Here is a 20,557-nt window from a genome sequence, read left to right as displayed (position 1 = left end):
ACCATATAAGTATGGGTGTATTTCTGGGATATTTATTTGAAGGGCATATTATTAATATATGCTTTGAAGATATTTTAAAGCTAAGAAAGCAGTGAAGGATTTTGGAACCATCATCCCAAAGAAAAGAAAATTTAGAAAAGCAAGCTCAGCATTTGGGGGTCTGTTATTCCCATAAGGGCATCTTGAAGAGATGGTTGAGAATGTGAAAAGTTATTTTGACAGTTTCTTGAGGTAAGTGGGAAAAATGGAATTCAGGGGCTACCAAAGGGTAGTTTGGAGCCTTAAAGGGCAGTACCCTGAAATAAAAGTGGATTGGAACAGACCAACTTCATAAGGACTGAAGCCCAGGTTCATCTCAGCCCCTGGAATTACATGAGAATGATCCAGGACTGCAAATGCCCATGGCTGTCTGACAGAAGTTAGTGGAAATTTTCTCTAGAGGAAGAGAATACAAGCCAGAGCCTTAAATTATTTCTATAATTTTCATAATAACATCCTGTTCTCAATAGAAAAAAATTAAACAACATGGAGAGACAAAAACTAGAGATAGTAGAAACAGATCTAGACACATAACTTTAAAATAAATAAACTTAAAGTATTTGTGGAGATTAAAGATAAGATTGAGAACTTTGGCATAATATTTCTGGAAACTATAAAAAAATCTAAGTGAAAGTTCTAGCAAACTCAGTGGCTGAAACTAAGATCTTAATAGATATGTTTGAAGGAGATTAGACAGTATTGAGGAGTATACTAATGACTTGTAAGTAAGAATAAAATATATTCAGTAAGGCACAGACAGAATAAAGAAAAAAACAAAAGAATATGTAATACATAATGCACAGAATGATAAGGATAAGGTACAAGTACATGTACATGGAGTTACAGAGAAGGGAGAGAGAATGAGGTAATATATAAGAAAATAGGACAGGGGCGCCTGGGTAGCGCAGTCGTTAAAGCGTCTGCCTTCGGCTCAGGGCGTGATCCTGGTGTGCCGGGATCGAGTCCCACATCGGGCTCCTCCGCTGGGAGCCTGCTTCTTCCTCTCCCACTCCCCCTACTGTGTTCCCTCTCTCGCTGGCTGTCTCTGTCAAATAAATAAATAAAATCTTTAAAAAAAAAAAAAAAGAAAAGAAAATAGGACAATGTGTACAATAATGGATGAAAATGTTCCCAACTGAAAAAGTATATCAACTACAATGCTAGAAGTCCTATAAATAAATCCCAAGTATGATAAATAAAAAGAAAGACACCTTTGTCACATCATAATAAAGTTACTAAAAACCAAAAGAAAAAATATTAAAAGCAGTGAGAGAGAGAGAGGAAAAAAACACAAATTAACTCCAGAGAAGTACAATTAGATTAACAACTGACTTCTCAAGAGAAGCATTAGACTAACAAGAAGATAGAAGACACTGAGGTAATATCATCAAAGTACTGAATAAAAAAATAACTTCCCCATTAGGATTCTGTGTCCAGTAAAACATCATTTAAGAATGAAGGTGAGGGACACCTGGGTGGCTCAGTCAGTTAAGCGTCTGCCTTTGGCTCCGGTCATGATCCCAGGGTCCTGCTCAGTGGGGAGCCTGCTTCTCCCTCTGCCTGCTCCTCCCCCTGCTTGTGCACTCTCTCTCTCTGACAAATAAATAAATAAAATCTTTTTTAAAAAAAGAATGAAGGTGAAAAAAATGCTTACTGGTACTAAATGAAAAATTAAAGGGAGTCTTCTAGGAGAAAGAAAATGCTCACAGGTGGAAGTTCTTGTTTTCTTCTGTCCTATCTTCTGATTCACTAATATCTCTTCAGCTTTGTCTAACTTGTGTTAAACTCATACATTGAAATCTTAGCTTTTGAACTTTTCAATTCTAGATGTAGAAAAAATTGAGCAAGAAAAGGTCAAATATCAAATATGTAGGTAAATTTAAATTACTATTGACCGTATAAGTAGTAGTAGCGGTAGTAATGATGTCATATATAATAATTATGTATCGAGTACATGTAATAATTAAAAACATGACAGCATTAAGGAAGATGATCTAAAGGTAAGCTGTAAATTCCCAGAGGGATCATTCAGTAACCATTTTTAGGTAATGAGTCCAAAGTAAGCTTCAGGCTGAGCTTTCCAGCAATCAGGACAGACCCACAATGTCCCCTGGGCTCTCAGGTCATCATAATTTGCATCTCATTGGCCACCTTAACCCACAATCCCTTCTAAATGGCTAGACCTGAGCCTCCTTTGTCAGGATGGTGCTCTTAGCAATATATTAACAGTCATACAGAGGGATAGGTGCAGAAATGATGGTGTAATTATGCTAGGGGAAATATGAAAGAAGTTGCTTTATTACTTGTTAGGAATTTGAAGCTTTCAAGTTTTCCTTTGTCATTTTCCGGAGTCATTAAGGGATAAGTGTAAAAATGCTGTCAAAGTTTAGAAGAGTTTTCTGAAGTCTTTATTTGCAGAGGCTTTTGAGGACGGAGCTTACATATTTCTCTGTACACAAAAGAGTCTTTTAAATAGAAAAAGCAATGCCAGTTCACATGATTGGACAGTTGTGGCACATTTTCTTTTTTGTACATTTCTCCTGAACTCCGTGGCGTATGTACCGACTCAGAAAAACAGGATGTATTCTGCACCAGGAAAACCCAGAAATATGGTAATATTTTTCTTGTGTTCTCTGATGGGTTTCTCTGTTCCTGTACTCCCTCTGTAGAATCCTTTCTGCCTCATTTCCTGCCACTTGTTCTTCCCTAATCAGACACTTCCTTTCTCTTTCAGTTCTCTCATCTCATCTCTGTTCCCCTGGGCTGGACGTCATGGCCTCCCTGTTTCTCTCTGACATGGTCTCATTTCTGTGACCTGAAATGTTTTGGTCTGCTCCTCAGAATCACCTCTCTTCCTCCTTTTGGGAAAATTAAACACTTGGATTGGGCATAAAGAAAAGAGAATCTAATGATTCTTTAGCATTCAGGATTCTTAAGTCATTACAACTTTTCAAGGTAATTATTTTTAGCATTCATTTTACATATGGGACAACTGAGACAAGATCTTTTCTACATCTTGTTATATTCATTGTTTCTGGTGCTGAAACACCACATTTTACCAGAAACCTGGAAGTTCAGGGAGGCTAATACTTAAGAGCTGTCTGTAAAATGTGAGAGGGGGTAGGACATCAATGATAGACTTTGGGTACCCTGTGACTCACAAATAACCCTCTTCAAGTACTCCAAATGCACAGGGTCCAGAAACTAATTACATCTTTAATTATAGGTATTCTCTACAATTATGTACCCTGAGATATGTGTAAGTTCAGAACAGGGCATGAAACACTGCATTGAGGCAAACCTTTCCAGTTGGCAAAATTTTTCAATACCCTTTATACATCTGCTTTCATGCAAGCCCCAAGTGTCCAAATCCCTTACTGGTTCCTAATCAGATCTGTTCCCTCTGAGTAGTAAAAGCCCTAGACTATTCTTCTCCTGAGTTTCATTCATTTACTTACTCATTCACTCATTCATGTATTCATTTTTATTTGTAAATAATACTTTTTGAGCAATTCCTTTGGGCCAGTTACAATGCTAGGTGCTCTTGTGTGTCTCATCTTTATTTATTTTTTTATAGTATTTTTTATTATGTTAGTCACCATACAGTACATCCCTAATTTTTGATGTAAAGTTCCATGATTCATTACTTGTGTCTCATCTTTAAAAAAAAAAAGCTCCTCTTAGGCAGCTTTTCTTTGGAAATTACCTAGTCAGCTAACTCCATCTAATTGTGATAATAACTGAAAAAGAGTGGTAATGTTTTCAGAGCTGTTTCCATTCTAAATTTGGACTAACAGCCTGAATAACCAAAGCATTGGGAATAATGAAATTGCAGCACCAGGTAAAAATATAAGTGATTTTATTTACTTATGTGTCTCCTCAAATAACTCTAATACAGTAAATCTATACCTTTGAGGAAGTGCGGCCCCTGATAGAGTACAGTTTCCAGATTTGTCTTTCATGAAAATGTCCTTTGGCCTTTATTTCTAAGAGAGAAAATTTCCCCAAAGTTTAAGGAATTTCTAGTGCTAGTAAGTGGGGCCCCATTTAGAGATGAGGGACCGTTCTGTTTGCTGCCCTCCAAAATTATAATGGGTGGTTCTCTTTCTGCATTTCATGGTTTGATTCCTTGCTTTTCCAGCATCTTCTGCCAATGATGTAATATTCTCAGGATGAATCCAGGTTGCTATAGCTAGAGCTATAGTGGTGAGCAAAAGGAAAAAAGTATTAGCATGGAAAATGCAACCCCTACATGACTGGAAGTATTTAGGTTTTTAGAAATAATACACACAATTGAGCCTTCTATTTCCTCTTTCAGAAATCAAGGGAGAGGTCTATATCCAAAAGAAATTTTCAAACTCTACCTTAACACCAAATTCTCACACTGACGTTCCAATTTGGGAAAACCAAATTGGTTTCTTCTGGATCACTGGATTTGAAGAAGTTTTTCTTTAATTCTGTGCTAGTTATTGCTCAGCTAGGTGAGAAAGACAGGTAATGTAGACTTGCTTCCTAAGAATAGCTTTAATCCTCGGTGTTGTTTGGATAAATAATGGGAGAGAAATCATAAGTCCTTTGAGAAATTGAATGCAGTATGATTGCAAGAGATAGAGGAGGAGATCAAGGGACAAGATGGTATAGTCACTGGTGTTGAGTTATTCTGAGTCTACGGTTATAATATGGGTTGTCAGCCCAAAATAGGAAAAAAAAAAAAAAGGCTAAGCTCTGGAAAGTTAGTGGGTAGTCTATATTTGCAAATGGCGTTAGGGCACAGACAAGAGCTGAATCTGAATAGATGACACAAACTGGCGATAGAGATTATGGTCAGCATATGTTCCCATATTGGTCAGCAGTTTCTCTTGATGAGTTATATAGCATCTGGGATATCTCTATGCTGCCTTCTTTCTTTCTTTTTTTTTTTAGTGATTTTTTATTATATTATGTTAGTCACCATACAGTACATCCCCGGTTTCCGATGTAAGGCTTGATGATTCATTAGTTGCGTATAACACCCAGTGCACCATGCAATACGTGCCCTCCTTACTACCCATCACCGGTCTATCCCATTCCCCCACCCCCCTCCCCTCTGAATATGCTGCCTTCTTTCTAACTCATTCCCTTTGTCCTCACTCTGCAAATGTTCAGCCACCGCTCCTCTTCAGTTTGCATTAACGACCCCATTTAAATATTTATTGAAAAAAAAAAAAAGCCATTACGTGGGAACCGCTTCCTTCCCAACATCACATCTATGCATGTTTGATGGATGAATTAAACTTGCTCCCACCTAAGGGCATGCTCCGCTTCTGCTCTGCAACCCAGCTGCTATCGGAGATACTACTTCTGCAATTTTCTCTTATTCCTCCTGCAATTTCTCCCTCTCTACTGGATTATTATCAAGAATTTACAAAACATCCTCCAGTTGCTTTAATAATAAAACAACAATAACAAAATACATTCTAAGACATTAAAGAAAGAACAATAAAAGTGGACAGGGAGTTGATCAAGGGTTAGAATCCTATAGAAAAGATAATTGCTGATTTTAGGAAATCTAGAGACTTAAGGAAGTTTATCATTTCAGAACATAAATTTTTGAGCAGGCATGAAACTTTGTGAATAGAGAATGTTGAAACCCTTGAATATTTGTTAGACATGAGAAGAGGCTTTATCTGATTTATTTCTTACATTCCAAAGAAAATAGTGAAGACAATGAGAAACCACAGTGTTGTGTCTGAGTTCATCCTCCTCGGGCTGTCCGCTGACCCCCAGATTCAGGCTCTGCTCTTTGTGCTGTTCCTTGTTATTTACCTCCTGACCCTGATGGGGAACCTGCTGCTGCTGCTGGTGATCAGGGCTGACTCTCACCTCCACACACCCATGTACTTCTTCCTGGGACAGTTGTCCTTCCTGGATCTCTGTCACTCCTCTGTCACTGTGCCCAAGTTGTTGGAGAACCTTCTGTCTGAGAAGAAAACCATCTCAGTAGAGGGCTGCCTGGCTCAGGTCTTCTTTGTGTTTGCCACTGGGGGCACTGAATCCTGCCTGCTTACTGTCATGGCCTATGACCGCTATGTTGCCATCAGCTCCCCTCTGCTGTATGGCCAGATGATGAACAGACAGCTATGTATGGGGCTGGTGTGGGGCTCATGGAGCTTGGCTTTTCTGGATGCTCTTATCAATATCCTTGTAGCTCTCAATTTAGACTTCTGTGAGGCTCAAAATATACACCACTTCAGCTGTGAGCTGCCGTCTCTCTACCCTTTGTCTTGCTCTGATGTGTCTGCAAGTTTTACTGCCCTGCTCTGCTCCAGCCTCCTGCATTTCTTTGGAAATTTCCTCCTGATATTTTTCTCCTATGTTCGCATTTTATCCACCATCCTGAACATTAGCTCTACCACAGGCAGAAGCAAGGCCTTCTCCACATGCTCCTCCCACCTCACTGCAGTGATCTTCTTTTATGGCTCAGGGTTACTCCGTTATCTCATGCCAAATTCAGGATCTACTCAAGAGTTAATCTTCTCCTTGCAGTACAGTGTGGTCACTCCTATGCTGAATCCCCTCATCTACAGCCTGAAGAACAAAGAAGTGAAGGCAGCTGTAAGAAGAATTTTGAGAAAATGTGTCTAATGTTACAATTAATAGACTACAAAATCAGAATGATGAGGGGAGAAACTGAATGGAATTGCAATAAGTAGTGCCTGAATATTAAAGAGAATTTCCTGATATCAGGATCGGCAACATACCTTACATCTTTTCTTTAAAATGGTTAAGAAAAGGTGAAGTTATTTTCCTGGTATGATAGTAGCACTTTCCTAGTCAGAAGAAAATGGATGGATGAACCTCTTGTCTTACAATATTTCTTACAAAAATATTTAGTTTATTACAGACAATATGGTAGACTTTGTTATTGCTTGCTTATGTTATCTTTACCATTCTTCCAGTAACTAAATTTCCATGTGTTCAATATAGTTCCAGAGAGACTATTAATCATGATGTCCCCAAATCCTCTTTCCTCCCCCACTCATTATTTACTCATTCTTTCAGGCACAGTGACTGGTATAGGAATGAGCATATGGTCAGCTCCAGACCATCCATTCTGTTAGGAATTATAATCCTCAGAATAGATTGAGAGGCAGAGGTAAGTCTGTTTGCAGCACTCTGATAGCCTATCCCAATGCCCCTGCTGATAAGATCACTACTGTTATCCTAGATTCTATACTTTCAAGGCAGATTGATAAACATGAATTAAACCTATATCTTTTTTTAAAAGATTTTATTTATTTATTAGGGAGAGAGAGAGTGAGTGAGAGAGCACAAGCCAGAGAGAGAGCACACACAAGCGGGGGAAGAGGTAGAGGAAGAGGGAGAAGCAGACTCCTCACTGAGCAGGGAGCCTGATGCGGGGCTCGATCCCAGGACCCTGAGATCATGACCTGAGCTGAAGGTGGACACTTAACGGACTGAGCCACCCAGGTGCCCCCCGATAAACATGAATTATATTAAGAGCACATGATTAGATATTTGCATCGTCAGGCACTGTGCCAAGATTTAACATACATTACCCCATTTAAATGTCACAAAAAATGCTTTAGGTAAATACTTTAGTTATCCTTGTTTCAGAGAAGTGGAAGTGGACTCAGAGAGGTAAGTGGTGGGGGTGGAATTTGGAACCAAACAGACTTATCCCAAAGCCTGTTTTCTTTACCACCTGACACACTGACTGTCCCTTTGGTGCTGTGAGCTACCCCAGACCCAGTTCATGAATTTCCCTTTTAATGCTTTACTATTGTTGCTTTGTTTTATTTCCCTTAAGTAAGTCAGAATTAGATTCTGTCATTTGCAAGGAAAAGACCTAAGAGATATATATTGATACTGCAATTAAATTGCAGGTATAGACATCCAAGGACAACTGGGATATTTGAAATTGTTTATTGGACCTAGGCATGTCCAATAGAGACTACAGATAACAGTTGTTTATGTAGCTTCAAACCATTTACCTAATGGTCAACCATTTCCAGCTGTGAGAGGGAGATACTGTTAGATAAGTAGCTCTGCCACTCAGCCCTAATAATGCTACAGAAATGGTGGAATGTGAGACAGTAAGTGCTGCCCAGTGTCTATAACAAACTCTAGAAAGAAATCAACAGAATTTCAGCAAAGACCCCTTAGATCACGAAACACAATTGGAGAATTACTGAGAAGGAGATTTGGGAGATTAAAATTATCATGGTCAAAAATTAAATATTATTTCTTTCTGAAATTACCTTTTAGTTTTTACTTACCCTTCATTTTGCACTCCTCAGTAGCAGAAAATATAGACTCAAAGAGATCAAGGGCCTTTTTCTGGCAATCTTCGCTACTTTTTCAGGAATATAAAATAGCTTCAAACATGCACGTTGTACAATAAATGTATTTTGATTGGGTGAATTATGAGCAGAGAAACCGGGAAAATATATAGAATGAATTTTTACCAGAGGGATTCCACCGCCAAAGCAGTTTGAAATGATTATGAGTAGAATAGTCTACCATGTGAATACCAATCTTTTCCTTCCTGGTGAGCCTAGCTCTGGTCCATGAATTCTCTAACAGTGTGGCCATGGCTGGACATGGTGGTTATGCAAAGGTTCAACAACATTTTCATTCACAAAGGGTATTCTGTTGCCATTGGTGAAACTCATTTTGATAAAGGTCACACATAAATTTTGTCAGATATATTATCAGATACCTTCAATTTTTTGTTTCTATTATGAATTAAAAATTCAATTACATTTTCTTTTTTTTATTATAATAATATTTTTTATTATGTTAGTCACCATACAGTACATCCCTGGTTTTTGATGTAAAGTTCCATGATTCATTACTTGCGTATAACACCCAGTGCACCACGCAATATGTGCCCTCCTTACTACCCATCGCCGGTCTATCCCATTCCCCCACCCCCCTCCCCTCTGAGGCCCTCAGTTTGTTTCTCAGAGTCCATAGTCTCTCATGGTTCATTCCCCCTTCTGATTACCCCCCCTTTCTTTATCTCTTTCTTCTCCTACTGATCTTCCTAGTTCTTATGTTCCATAGATGAGAGAAACCATATGATAATTATCTTTCTCTGCTTGACTTATTTCACTTAGCATTATCTCCTCCAGTGCCATCCATGTTGCAGCAATTACATTTTCTACTTGGTTATTTCTTTTCTTTTTTTTTTTAGGTGAAAACCAGTTTTTTATTTCTTTATTTTTTTAATAATAATTTTTTAGTATGTTATGTTAGTCACCATACAGTGTATCCTTAGTTTTTGATGCAATGTTCCATGATTCATTATTTGCGTACAACACCCAGTGGACCATGCAATATGTGCCCTCCTTAATACCCATCACCAGCCTATCCCATTCCCCCACCCCCTCCCCTTGGAAGCCCTCAGTTTGTTTCCCAGAGATACTTGGTTATTTCTAGTACATAAGAATGTTGTGATATTTTATATACAGAGCTTGTATCTGTTGACTTTGTTGAACTGTCTTCCTAGTTATAATGGCTTGTTTTTAGATTGGATTTTAAAATTACATTTTAATTATTTCATCTTAAATAAAAGCAAATAATTTTGTTTCTTTTACTATTTTCTATTTCTAATTTTTATATTTCTCTTTTTTTTATTATTTTTAAATTAATTTTTTAAAATTTGAGTATAGTTGACACACAATGCTATATTTATTTCAGGTATACAACACAGTGATTCAACTTCTCTATAGGTTGTGCTACGCTCACTGCAAGTTTAGCTGCCATCTATCACCATAAAACACTATCATAATACCATTGACATATTCCCTATGCTGTGCCTTTTATTCCCATGACTTATTCCTTCCATAACTGGAATCCCATATCCCATATCCCCTCTCCCTTTCGCCCATTTTGCCCATCCCCTAACCCTGTCTCCCCTCTGGCAGCCACCAGTTTCTTCTCTGTATATATAGGTCTGATTCTGCTTTTTATTTGTTGTTTGTTTCTTTTTTTTTAGATTCCATACATGAATAAATCTGGTATTTGTCTTTCTCAGTCTGATCAGTTTCACTTAACATAATACCCTCTGGTTCCATCCATGTTGTCCCGAATGGCATGATCTCATCCTTTTTATGGTGAATACGCACATGCACGCACACAAACACACTCTATTCATCTGTTGATGAACACTTAGGTTGCTTCCATATCTTGACTATTGTAAATAATGCTGCTATAAACATAGGGGTACATATGTCTTTATTTTTTTTAAATTACATATATATTTTTTATTTAAATTCAATTAGCCAGCATATAGTACATCATTAGTTTTTGATATAATGTTCAATGATTCGTTAGTTGTGTATAACACCCAGTGCTCATTACATCACGTACCCTCCTTAATGCCCATCACCCAGTTACCCCATCCCCCCATTGACCTCCCTTTCCGCAACCCTCAGTTTGTTTTCTGGAGTCAAGAGTCTCATATGGTTTGTCTCCCTCTCTGATTTCTTCCCATTCAGTTTTCGCTCCCTTCCCGTATTGCCCTCTGCACTATTCCTTATATTCCACATATGAGTGACACCATATGATAGTTGTCTTTCTCTGATTGACTTATTTCACTTAACATAATACCCTCCAGTTCCATCCATGTCAATGTAAATGGTAGATTTATATATCTTTTTGAACTAGTGTTTTCATTTTCTTTGGGTAGACAATCCAGTAGTGGAATTATTGGAAAATATGGTATTTCTTTTTTTAATTTTTTTCCTCATTTCAGTAGTGGCTGTACCAGTTTATATGCCTACCAACAGTGCACAAGGATTCTTTTTTCTCCACATCCTTGCCAACACTTGTTATTTCTTTTTATTTTAGTCATTCTGACAAATGTAAGGTGGTTATCTTGTCGTGGTTTTGATTTGCATTTCCCTGATTATTAGTGATTTTGGCATCTTTTCATATGTCTGTTGCCATCTGTATGTCTTCTTTAGAAAAATGTCCTCTGCCCATTTTTTAAATCAGTTTGTTATTTTGGTGCTGAGTTGTATATGTATTTCATTTTTAAAGTTAATTCAGTGCCCAGAACCTCTTGTACAAACATCTTTTTATTTGGATCAGCGAGAAAGCTTATGTTTCAACATTAAGAATGGTGTTTGTTCTGTTTTTGATCAATACCAACTTAAAAATTCTAATTATATTTTGCTAAGAATTGGTGTAAAATTTTATCAAATGCTTTTTCTGTTTCCATTGAGGACCAGGACTCTTTTCTTTCATTTACTAATATATAGTGATTGTCACATAAGGCATGCAATAAATACATACTGGATAAAAAATAAATTCATTGAAATAGTCATATGGTTTTATTTTTTTAATTTAAATTCCAGTTAATTAACATACAGTGTAGTATTAGTTTCAGGTGTAAAATTTAGTGATTCTACACTTACAAACAACACTCAGTGCACCTCACAACAAGTTCATTCCTTAATCTCCATCAACTATTTCATCCATCTCCCCACCCCCACTCCTCTGGTAACCATCAATTTGTTCTCTATAGTTAAGAGTCTGTTTCTTGGTTGCCATCTCTCTCTTTTCTCTTTTCCCTTTGCTCATTTGTTTTGTTTCTTAAATTCCACATATGAGTGAAATCATATGGTATTTGTCTTTCTCTGGCTGACTTATTTTGCTTAATATTATACACTCTCGCTCCATTCATGTTGTTGCAAATGGCAAGATTTCATTTTTTATGGCTGAATAATATTCCAGTCTATGTGTATACCACATCTTCTTTATCCATTCATCTGTCAATGGACACTTGGGTTGCTTCCATACTTCAGGTATTGTAAATAGTGCTGTAGTAAACATAGCAATGCATGTATCCCTTCGAATTAGGGTTTTTGTATTTTTTGGGTAAATACCCAGTAGTGTGATTTCTGGATTGTAGGGGATGTCCACTCTCACCACTAATATTCGACATAGCGCTGGACATCCTAGCCACAGCAATCAGGCAACAAAAAGAAAAAAGAAGGCATCCAAATTGGCAGGGAAGAAATTAAACTTTTACTATTTGCAGATGACATGGTACTCCATATAGAAAACCCAAAAGACTCCAGCAAAAAATTGCTAGAACTGATACACAAATTCAGTGAAAGTTGCAGGATACAAAATCAACGTACAGAAATCTGTTGCATTTCTATATACCAATAATGAAGCAGCAGAAAGAGAAATCAAGGAATCAATCTCATTAACCATTGCACCAAACCCCATAAGATACTTAGGAATAAGCCTCACTAAAGAGGTTAAAGATCTGTACTCTGAAAACTATAAAACACCGTTGAAAGAAATTGAAGATGACACAAAGAAATGGAAGAACGTTCCATGCTCATGGATTGGAAGAACAAATATTGTTAAAATGTCTATACTACCCAAAGTAATCCACACATTTAGTGCAATCCCTATCAAAATACCACCAGCATTTTTCACAGAGCTAGAACAAACAATCCTAAATTTTATGGTTTTTTTAAACTACTAAATTGTAGGTGTTCTGGTGTTGAAGAATTTTTGCATTACTGAAATCACCCTATTTAGGTGGAGTAGTAAAGACTGAATTAACTTTCGCCAATATTTAACTTAGGAATTTCCCATTTATGTTCATAAATGAGATAGTATATTTTTCTTACATTCACCTGGTCTTGTCTTTTCAGAAGCTTTATTGAGATTATGTTTGACACTTCAGAAGGTCGCCTATTCAAAGCATACAATTCAGGTCACAGTAGTGGGGTATGGACCAAGTCCAACACCTCGTCCCAGGCACAGGGGGCACCCCCAGGGAAGGGCTGCTGCCAGAGAAGCTCGGGCACTACTGCTGACCTGGAAAAGCTCAACGCTGTGTGGTGAGGAGCAGGGCTCTGCTGACGAGCTGCAGCAGTAGGAGGCCACTGAGCCCCTAGTGGGACAGTGCTACCCACAGGTGAGGTGGATCTGCCCTGGAACTTTGGGCCCTTGCCTGAACCCCAGTGGTACGTGCACACAGCCAGCCCAGGGATGGTTGACATTAGGAAAAAATCCTTTTAGGCCCTTGGGCAGAGCCCACCTTGGGGGGAGACTCCAAGCATGCTGCAAAGTATAGTTGCCTACATTTGCCTCGGTGAAGGACAGTCTTGACCTCCCACTGCAAATCCAGGTCCTGATCTTTAAACAGTTGTAATCAAAAGATTTGGGCTATTTGTGTGGTAATGAGCACTGGGTGTTACATGCTACTAATGAATCATTGAACACTACATCAAAAACTAATGATGTACTGTATGGTGGCTAATTTAACATTAAAAAAATAGATTTGGGCTTTAGCCCAAATGGATTAGACTCAATTTTTTTTTAAATAGGCAAATTCCTGCCACTCATTTCCTTTGAGCTAGGGTACTTGATTGCCAACTTTTCACTTAAGAGTTTCCGAAAGGCAATTCTGGTCTTAAGCCTATGTGTATGTGCCCATAGTTCTGAGGTTCAGCCAGTGCTGGACACAGAACAGTTAGTGGCAACAGGGTTGTGTTTTAAATGGTCTTATGCATATGGTGGAAACTGAGAAGCTTGTATAGTTTTAGAATTTTGTAAAGCCATTTCGTAATAAATGAGAATCTCTGAAAGGAGAAAACAAAACTGAGCATAAAATTCAGTGGGCTCTAGCACATTTACAGAGTTGTGCAGCCCTCACTACAACCAAATCTCAAAACATTTTCATCACTTCAAATAAATTCGATACCCATGCACAGTTACTCTCTATTCTTTCCCCCTAACCCCTGCCATAGGCAGTCACTAATCTACTTTTTGCCTATATGTGTCTATTTTAGACATCTGATCTTAGCATCACTAGTATGCTTTCTTTCACCTTTGTATTTTTCTTTTTTATTTAAATTCAGTTAGCCAACATATAGTACATCATTAGTTTTTGATATAACGTTCAATGATTTATTAGTTGTGAATAACATCTTTGTATTTTCTTAATATATTTGCATAAAAAAGAACTACCATTTCCTTGAAGGTTTTATAAAATTTTCCTTTAAAATTTTGAGGACTTCTTGTCTTTTTGTTGTTATTAAGGAAGGAAAATTTTGATTACCAATTTAATTCTTTTAATAATTAGTGGTATATTTGGGTTTCATATTTGTTCATGAATCAATTTTAGTGATTTTCAATTTTTGTCTACTTTCATTTAATTTTAAAAATTTGGTATTTTTTAACTTATTCTAATATTTTTTCAAGCTTTTTCAGCATTCATTTAATTTTAAAATAAAAAATTTCAAACATACTACAAAGTTGAAAGAATTCTACGTGAACATTTACATAACCACATCTAAATTTTACTATTAATATTTTAGTATACATGCCTTATCATCTACCTATCCATCTATCCTTTCATCAATCCACCTTTTTAAAACACATTTCAAAAAATGTTAGTTACATTTGTACACTTCACCCTAATCAGTATATTTCATCCTAAGTATTTCAGTATGTATATCATTAACTAGAGTTCAAATTTTTTCTAATTTTTAATTTTTATTTATTTTTTTGATGTAAAGTTCGATGATTCATTAGTTGCGTATAACACCCAGTGCACCATGCAATACGTGCCCTCCTTACTACCCATCACCAGCCTATCCCATTCCCCCACCCCCCTCCCCTCTGAAGCCCTCAGTTTGTTTCTCAGAGTCCATAGTTTCTCATGCTTCATTCCCCCTTCTGATTACCCCCCTTTCTTTATCCCTTTCTTCTCCTACCGATCTTCCTAGTTCTTATGAGTTCAAAATTTGACTACAACTTCTCTTTTTCTTTTGAGGTTAAATCTACATGCTGAAATGTTAAGAGTATTATTTTGTGAATTTTGATAAATGGAAGCTGCTGTGTAACTCAAAGCCCTACTCAGATATAAAGCATTACCAATACCCAAGCAGACTAATTCATATCATTTCCAATCAATTCTTTTTCCACACTTATTAACCACTGAACTGCTTTTTTCCACTATAAATTAGTCTTGCCTTTTACAACCATCCTATAAAGAGAATCATCATATGAAGTATTTGTCTTTTTCTCTCTGACTTATTTCACCTAGCATAATGCCCTCAAGGTACATCCATGTTGTCACAAATGACACACAAATGACATTGGCCTTTGATGACACATTAGACCAGAAATGCATAATCACAGCCACAGTGAGATATCATCTCATACCTGTTGGAATGACTAGTATCAAAAAAGACAAGAGGGGCACCTGGCTGGCTTAGTTGGTAGAGCATGTGACTGTTGATCTTTGGGTTGTGAATTCAAGTCCCACTTAAAAATAAAATTAAAAAAAAACAAGAAATAATAAATGTTGGCAAGGATGTGGAGAAAAGGGAACCCTTATGCGCTGTTGGTGGGAATGTAAAATAGTGCAGTCACTATGGCAAATAATATGGATGGCAGTTGCTCAAAAGAATTAAACATAGAGTTATCCTATGATCCAGCAATCCTACTTCTGGTTATATACCCAAAAGAATTGAAAGTAGGTACTTGAACAGATATTTTTACACCCATGTGCATAGCAACATTATTCACAATGGCCAAAAGTTCAAAGCAACCCAATTATTTGTCCACAAATGAATAAATAAAATGTCGATATACATACAATGGAAAATTATTCAGCTTTAAAAAGGAAGGAAATTCTGACACATGCAACAACATGGATGGACCTTGAGGACATTATGCTCAGTGAAATAAGCCAGTAACAGAAGGACAAATATTGTATGATTCCACTCTTAAAAGGTACCTAGAAAAGTCAAAATCATAGGGACAGAAGGTATAACGTCAGTTGCCAGGGACAGGGAGAAAGGAGAATGGGGAATTATTTTTTAATGGGTATACAGTTTCAGTTTGATAAGATGAAGAAGTTCTGGAGATGAGTGATGTGGTGATGGTTGCACAACTACATGAATGTACTTAATGTCACTGAACCATACTTTTAAAATGACTGCAATGTTAAAAAAAAAGATCTTTGATGTTCAGAGTCACCAGAATATGATTTACTATAAATTTATATTTATTTATCCTGTTTGGTGTTAATAATACACTTTCCAAAATGAATAAAATATGTCTTTATGGAAAATTCTTTGGTTATTCAAATATTTATTCTCTTATCATTCATTTGCCTTTTGGAATTTTTGGACAGTCTCATTAGGGCTCTATAATATGTGCAATATCTTAACCTATTTTCTGTGTCTCTTAAATGCTCTTTCTTTTTTTATTTTTTATTTTTCTATATTGTGTTTTGAGGGAATTTTGTAGTACAATCTTCAAAATCACCCATTAATGTATAACCAATGTAGTATAGAGATTATTCCATCCATTACAGTTTTAATTTTAATGAGAATAATTTTAGAGATATCTAATAACTTATTTTAGTTGCTATTTGATTTTGCTTCATTTTGCCTTAATTTTACAGAAAATTCTTTCTAATATTTAAACTGTTATTCATTTATTCCTTTTAATATCCTAAAAACATGTATGCTAAAGTCTTTGTTATAAGGTTCCAAAGTAGTAGTGAATTGATGATTTTGTTGGCTAGATTTTTAGTAATAGCTTTTTTCATGTGTTTTGGAATTTTGGTAGGCAGGCTCATTTAATAGGCAGGATTTGGTTGTTTTTGGGTTTTTTGTTGTTGTTGTTGTTTGTTTTGGTCATCTGTGCAAATTCCTTGTCAGTTTCTATCTCTCTACCACTACCCCAATCTCCAGTTCACAACCAGCCTTCATCTCCTTTTGTGGCTCTTGCTTGGTCGTGCTATTAGGTGATGATTAATTGAAACTCCTTCCTGTCAGTGAGTCAGTGAGCAGATGGTCTCAGTGCCTCCTAATAAGGTTTTGTTTATGATTTCCTGACATGCTTGTTCCGGAAACTCCTGTAAAGTTATTGGCTAGAAAGTTGGCAAGTTTCATTTGTTCTTAGCTTTCTCCAAGAATAGGTAACCCCACCCCACACGCTCACTTCAAGCTTTAATAAATTTCTTGTCCTCCATCTTGTACAGAGCACATTTAATTCCCAGTAGCCTGTATGCAGTTAATCGGAACTATATCTAGAGATTGGAAGACGTATTGTTTCAGGGCTATGCAACATTTTGCATTTCTGTTCCATTTATATTTCAAGGATATTCTCATTATGTTTTTGTTAGACTATGCCATTTTACCCACCAGATACTGTGTTGGAAGCAGGGTGGGTCCATCAAGTCCAAATTATGGCTTGCATAATTTAAGTTCCTTCTCCAGAAGCAGACCTTGAGATAAGGATTCATGTAAATGTGATTTATTAAAGAAGTGAGCCTGAGAGAAATTGTTTAAGAAGTAAGAAAAACTGGAATATAAAATCCAGTAATTCCAGCTGTCTATGTATCTGAGTGAAATGGCTTATGTGACCCAAGGGGAATCCTTCAAAGATTAGAGATGCAAGCCATTATAAAGAAAGCACGTAGAAGCTGAGAAAAAGGTGCAAAGAACAGGTAGCAGGAATCCAAAGGGTTCTTAAGAGGTATGTGACAATGCCCACTACAACGTAAGCATTATACCCCTCAGATTTATATACTTCTTACACTGACTTAATTCCATTGTGCCAAAACCCTTTAAGAATTATTTGGGTCACAATTTCTTGGGGGAAAACTATCACAATTTGAATTCTCCGGAAGTGGATGCTGAGTTAGAATTTAGGGAGCAAGGTGGTTTATTGGAGATTAATACCTGTGACAATGAGAGGGTAAACATGATTGGGCAGAAGAAGGAGTTAAACTGTGATGTAAGCCTGATGAAGGTTTAGACAATCCACAAGAGGCCTGGGAGTATCAGATTTTGACCATCAGATTTGTACCACACCGGGCCAAGACAGCCAGGCTTATGCCACCACCTCAGTCAGTGGTGTAGTCTGTCCCTGGAAGGACATGACCTTGGGCAAGGTGGTTCCCTGCACTGGAAGGTGTGTGCTAACTATACTCCCTACATCTGTACAGTAGGTCTTGTTGAAATGGAATCTGGGCAATTTATCTCTGTGTCTGCCACAGTCTACAGGGATAAGTCTAGTGGGAATTACAGCTCTTGCTGCTGTAGTTAGTCCCTAGACCATAACATATTCCTCTCCCTTCTCTAACACCCATTAAATGTTCCCTTCATTGGCTTACATTTCTGTAAAGTGAACCAGAACTTCATCCCTGAGGCATATGAGACCTCTGTTTCTATATCCTTATCAAGATGTAGCTCCTATAACCACAGTGTCAAGGATCAGCTGAGTGCCACACATTTTCTCCATTATTTATTATGTAGCAACAACCCTACTTCATGACGATCATTGATAATCAATGCACCATTCCTTCCTGCATCTCAAATCTTTCACCTGGAGTTAGTTCCCTATTGCTCCATGCATACTTTTTAGATAGGACCTTTAGTGAGAAACTAGATTTTAGGTTCTCTTTTTATTTGTCAGAAATCGCCTTTATTTAACTCTCATTTGAAAGACAGTTGCATTGAGTATGGAAATCTAGATATATAATTTCTTTCAGCTCACCATGGCTTTCACTCTTCTTATGGATAATGCAAGCTCTAATTTAATTACTGTTCTTATGTAGATAATTGGTCATTTATTTTCTTTTTTTTATTATATTATGCTAGTCACCATACAGTACATCCCTAGTTTTTGATGTAAAGTTCCATGATTCATTACTTGCGTATAACACCCAATGCACCATGCAATATGTGCCCTCCTTACTACCCATCACCACCCTATCCCATTCCCCCACCCCCCTCCCCTCTAAAGCCCTCAGTTTGTTTCCCAGAATCCATAGTCTCTCATGGTTCATTCCCCCTTCTGTTTATCCCCCCTTTCTTCTTCCCCTTCTTCTCCTACCGATCTTCCTACTTCTTATGTTCCATAAATGAATGAAACCATATGATAATTGTCTTTCTCTGCTTGACTTATTTTGCTTAGCATTATCTCCTCCAGTACCGTCCATGTTGCAGCAAATGTTGAGAAATCATTCTTTTTAATGGCTGAGTAATATTCCATTGTATATATGGTCCATATCTTCTTAATCCAGTCATCTGTTGAAGGGCATCTCAGCTCCTTCCACGATTTAGCTATTGTGGACAATGGTGCTATGAACATTGGGGTGCATATGGCCCTTCTCTTCACTACGTCTGTATCTTTGGAGTAATGGTCATTTATTTTCTAGTTGCTTTGTTATACTCTGTGCATTTGGTGTTTGGAAGTTTTATTATTGTATGGCTAGATTTATTTTCTCTCTCTTTTTTAAAAAAATTACTTAAATTCAATTAATTAACATATAGGGTATTATTAATTTCAAGGGTAGAATTTAGTGATTCATCAGTTGCATACAACACCCATTGCTCATTACATCAAGTGCCCTCCTTAATGCCCAACACCCATTTATTCCATCCCCCAACCTACCTCCCTTCCAACAACCCTCAGCTTGTTTCCTATAGTTTGTCTCCCTTTCTAATTTCATCTTATTTTATTTTCCCTCCCTTCTCCTATGATCATCTGTTTTGTTTCTTAAATTGCACATACGAGTGAAATCATATGATAATTGTCTTTCCCTGACTGACTTATTTCGCTTAGCATAATACCCTCTAGTTCCAACCACATCGTTGCAAATGGTAAGATTTCATTTCTTGATAGCTGAGTAATACTCCATTGTATATATATGTCACATCTTTATCCATTCATTTATCCAAAGGATCAAACAGAGTGATTTGAAGGGGCACCTGCATCCCAATGTTTATAGTAGCAATGTCCATAATAGCCAAAATATGGAAAGAACCCAGATGTCCATCGACAGGTGAATGGGTATGATATGACTAGATTTATATTTTATTTTAGTTAATCTGTTGGTGTAACTTCCTGAACAAGATTTTAAGGTATTCCTTCTTCAACCTCTTGTGAACTCCTGTGACTCTGATCAAGGCATATTTTATCTTCTCATATCATTCATGTCTCTTACCCTCTTCCTAATATTTTTATTCTGTTTTTTCTTAGAATGGCAATCTGGACAATTTATTTGATTTAATAATACAATTTATCAATTTTCTCTAAAACTGTATCTAAACAGTTGTTTAATCCGTTGATGAAACTTTGAGGTGTGTGTGTGTGTGTGTGTGATATTTCTGCAATTTCTGGGTTTTTTTTTTCTTTTTCATATTGATTTTATTGTGCTCTATAAATCTTACTTCTTTATTACATTATCAAGTTTTCTTATTTCTATAAATGTGTTTAATCCATCTATTTTGTATTCTGTGACTAATAATCCCAGTATCAAATATCTTGGTATTTCTGCTTTTTGATCCTTACTTATAGTGAAATCTCTGCATTTGATTTTTTAATATCTGTGGCTCATTGTCCTTAGAACTTTATCTGGGGAAATACATTGAAACTTGAATTGAAGTTGTATTCCTCTACTAAATTTGCATTTGTCTCTGCCACTAATCCCAGAGTACAGCCAACTTGGAACTGT

At 36.9% G+C, this 20,557-nt stretch overlaps 1 protein-coding gene across 2 annotated transcripts; it reads left to right on the top strand.

Annotated features, from left to right (window-relative positions):
* Positions 1–1,553: 1,553 nt before the first annotated feature.
* Positions 1,554–6,663, top strand: LOC123794655 (olfactory receptor 8S1-like). 2 transcript variants are annotated; one of them, XM_087855419.1, is made up of 2 exons: positions 1,554–1,564; positions 5,751–6,663. In XM_087855419.1, the coding sequence occupies exons 1-2, from the start codon at positions 1,554–1,556 to the stop codon at positions 6,661–6,663; spliced, it is 924 nt and encodes a 307-aa protein (XP_087711545.1). The 2 variants fall into 2 exon arrangements, with proteins under 2 accessions (XP_087711545.1, XP_045656781.1); XM_045800825.1 differs by lacking the exon at positions 1,554–1,564 and having other exon boundaries at positions 5,746–6,663.
* The last annotated feature ends 13,894 nt before the right edge of the window (positions 6,664–20,557 follow it).

The sequence above is a fragment of the Ursus americanus genome, chromosome 25, assembly GCF_024610735.1.
Source record: "Ursus americanus isolate L20-20 chromosome 25, mUrsAme1.1.p, whole genome shotgun sequence".
NCBI classification, from domain to species: Eukaryota; Metazoa; Chordata; class Mammalia; order Carnivora; family Ursidae; genus Ursus; species Ursus americanus.
The sequence above is the reverse complement of the archived record's forward strand: the minus strand, read 5'-3'. Positions and strand labels throughout refer to the sequence as shown.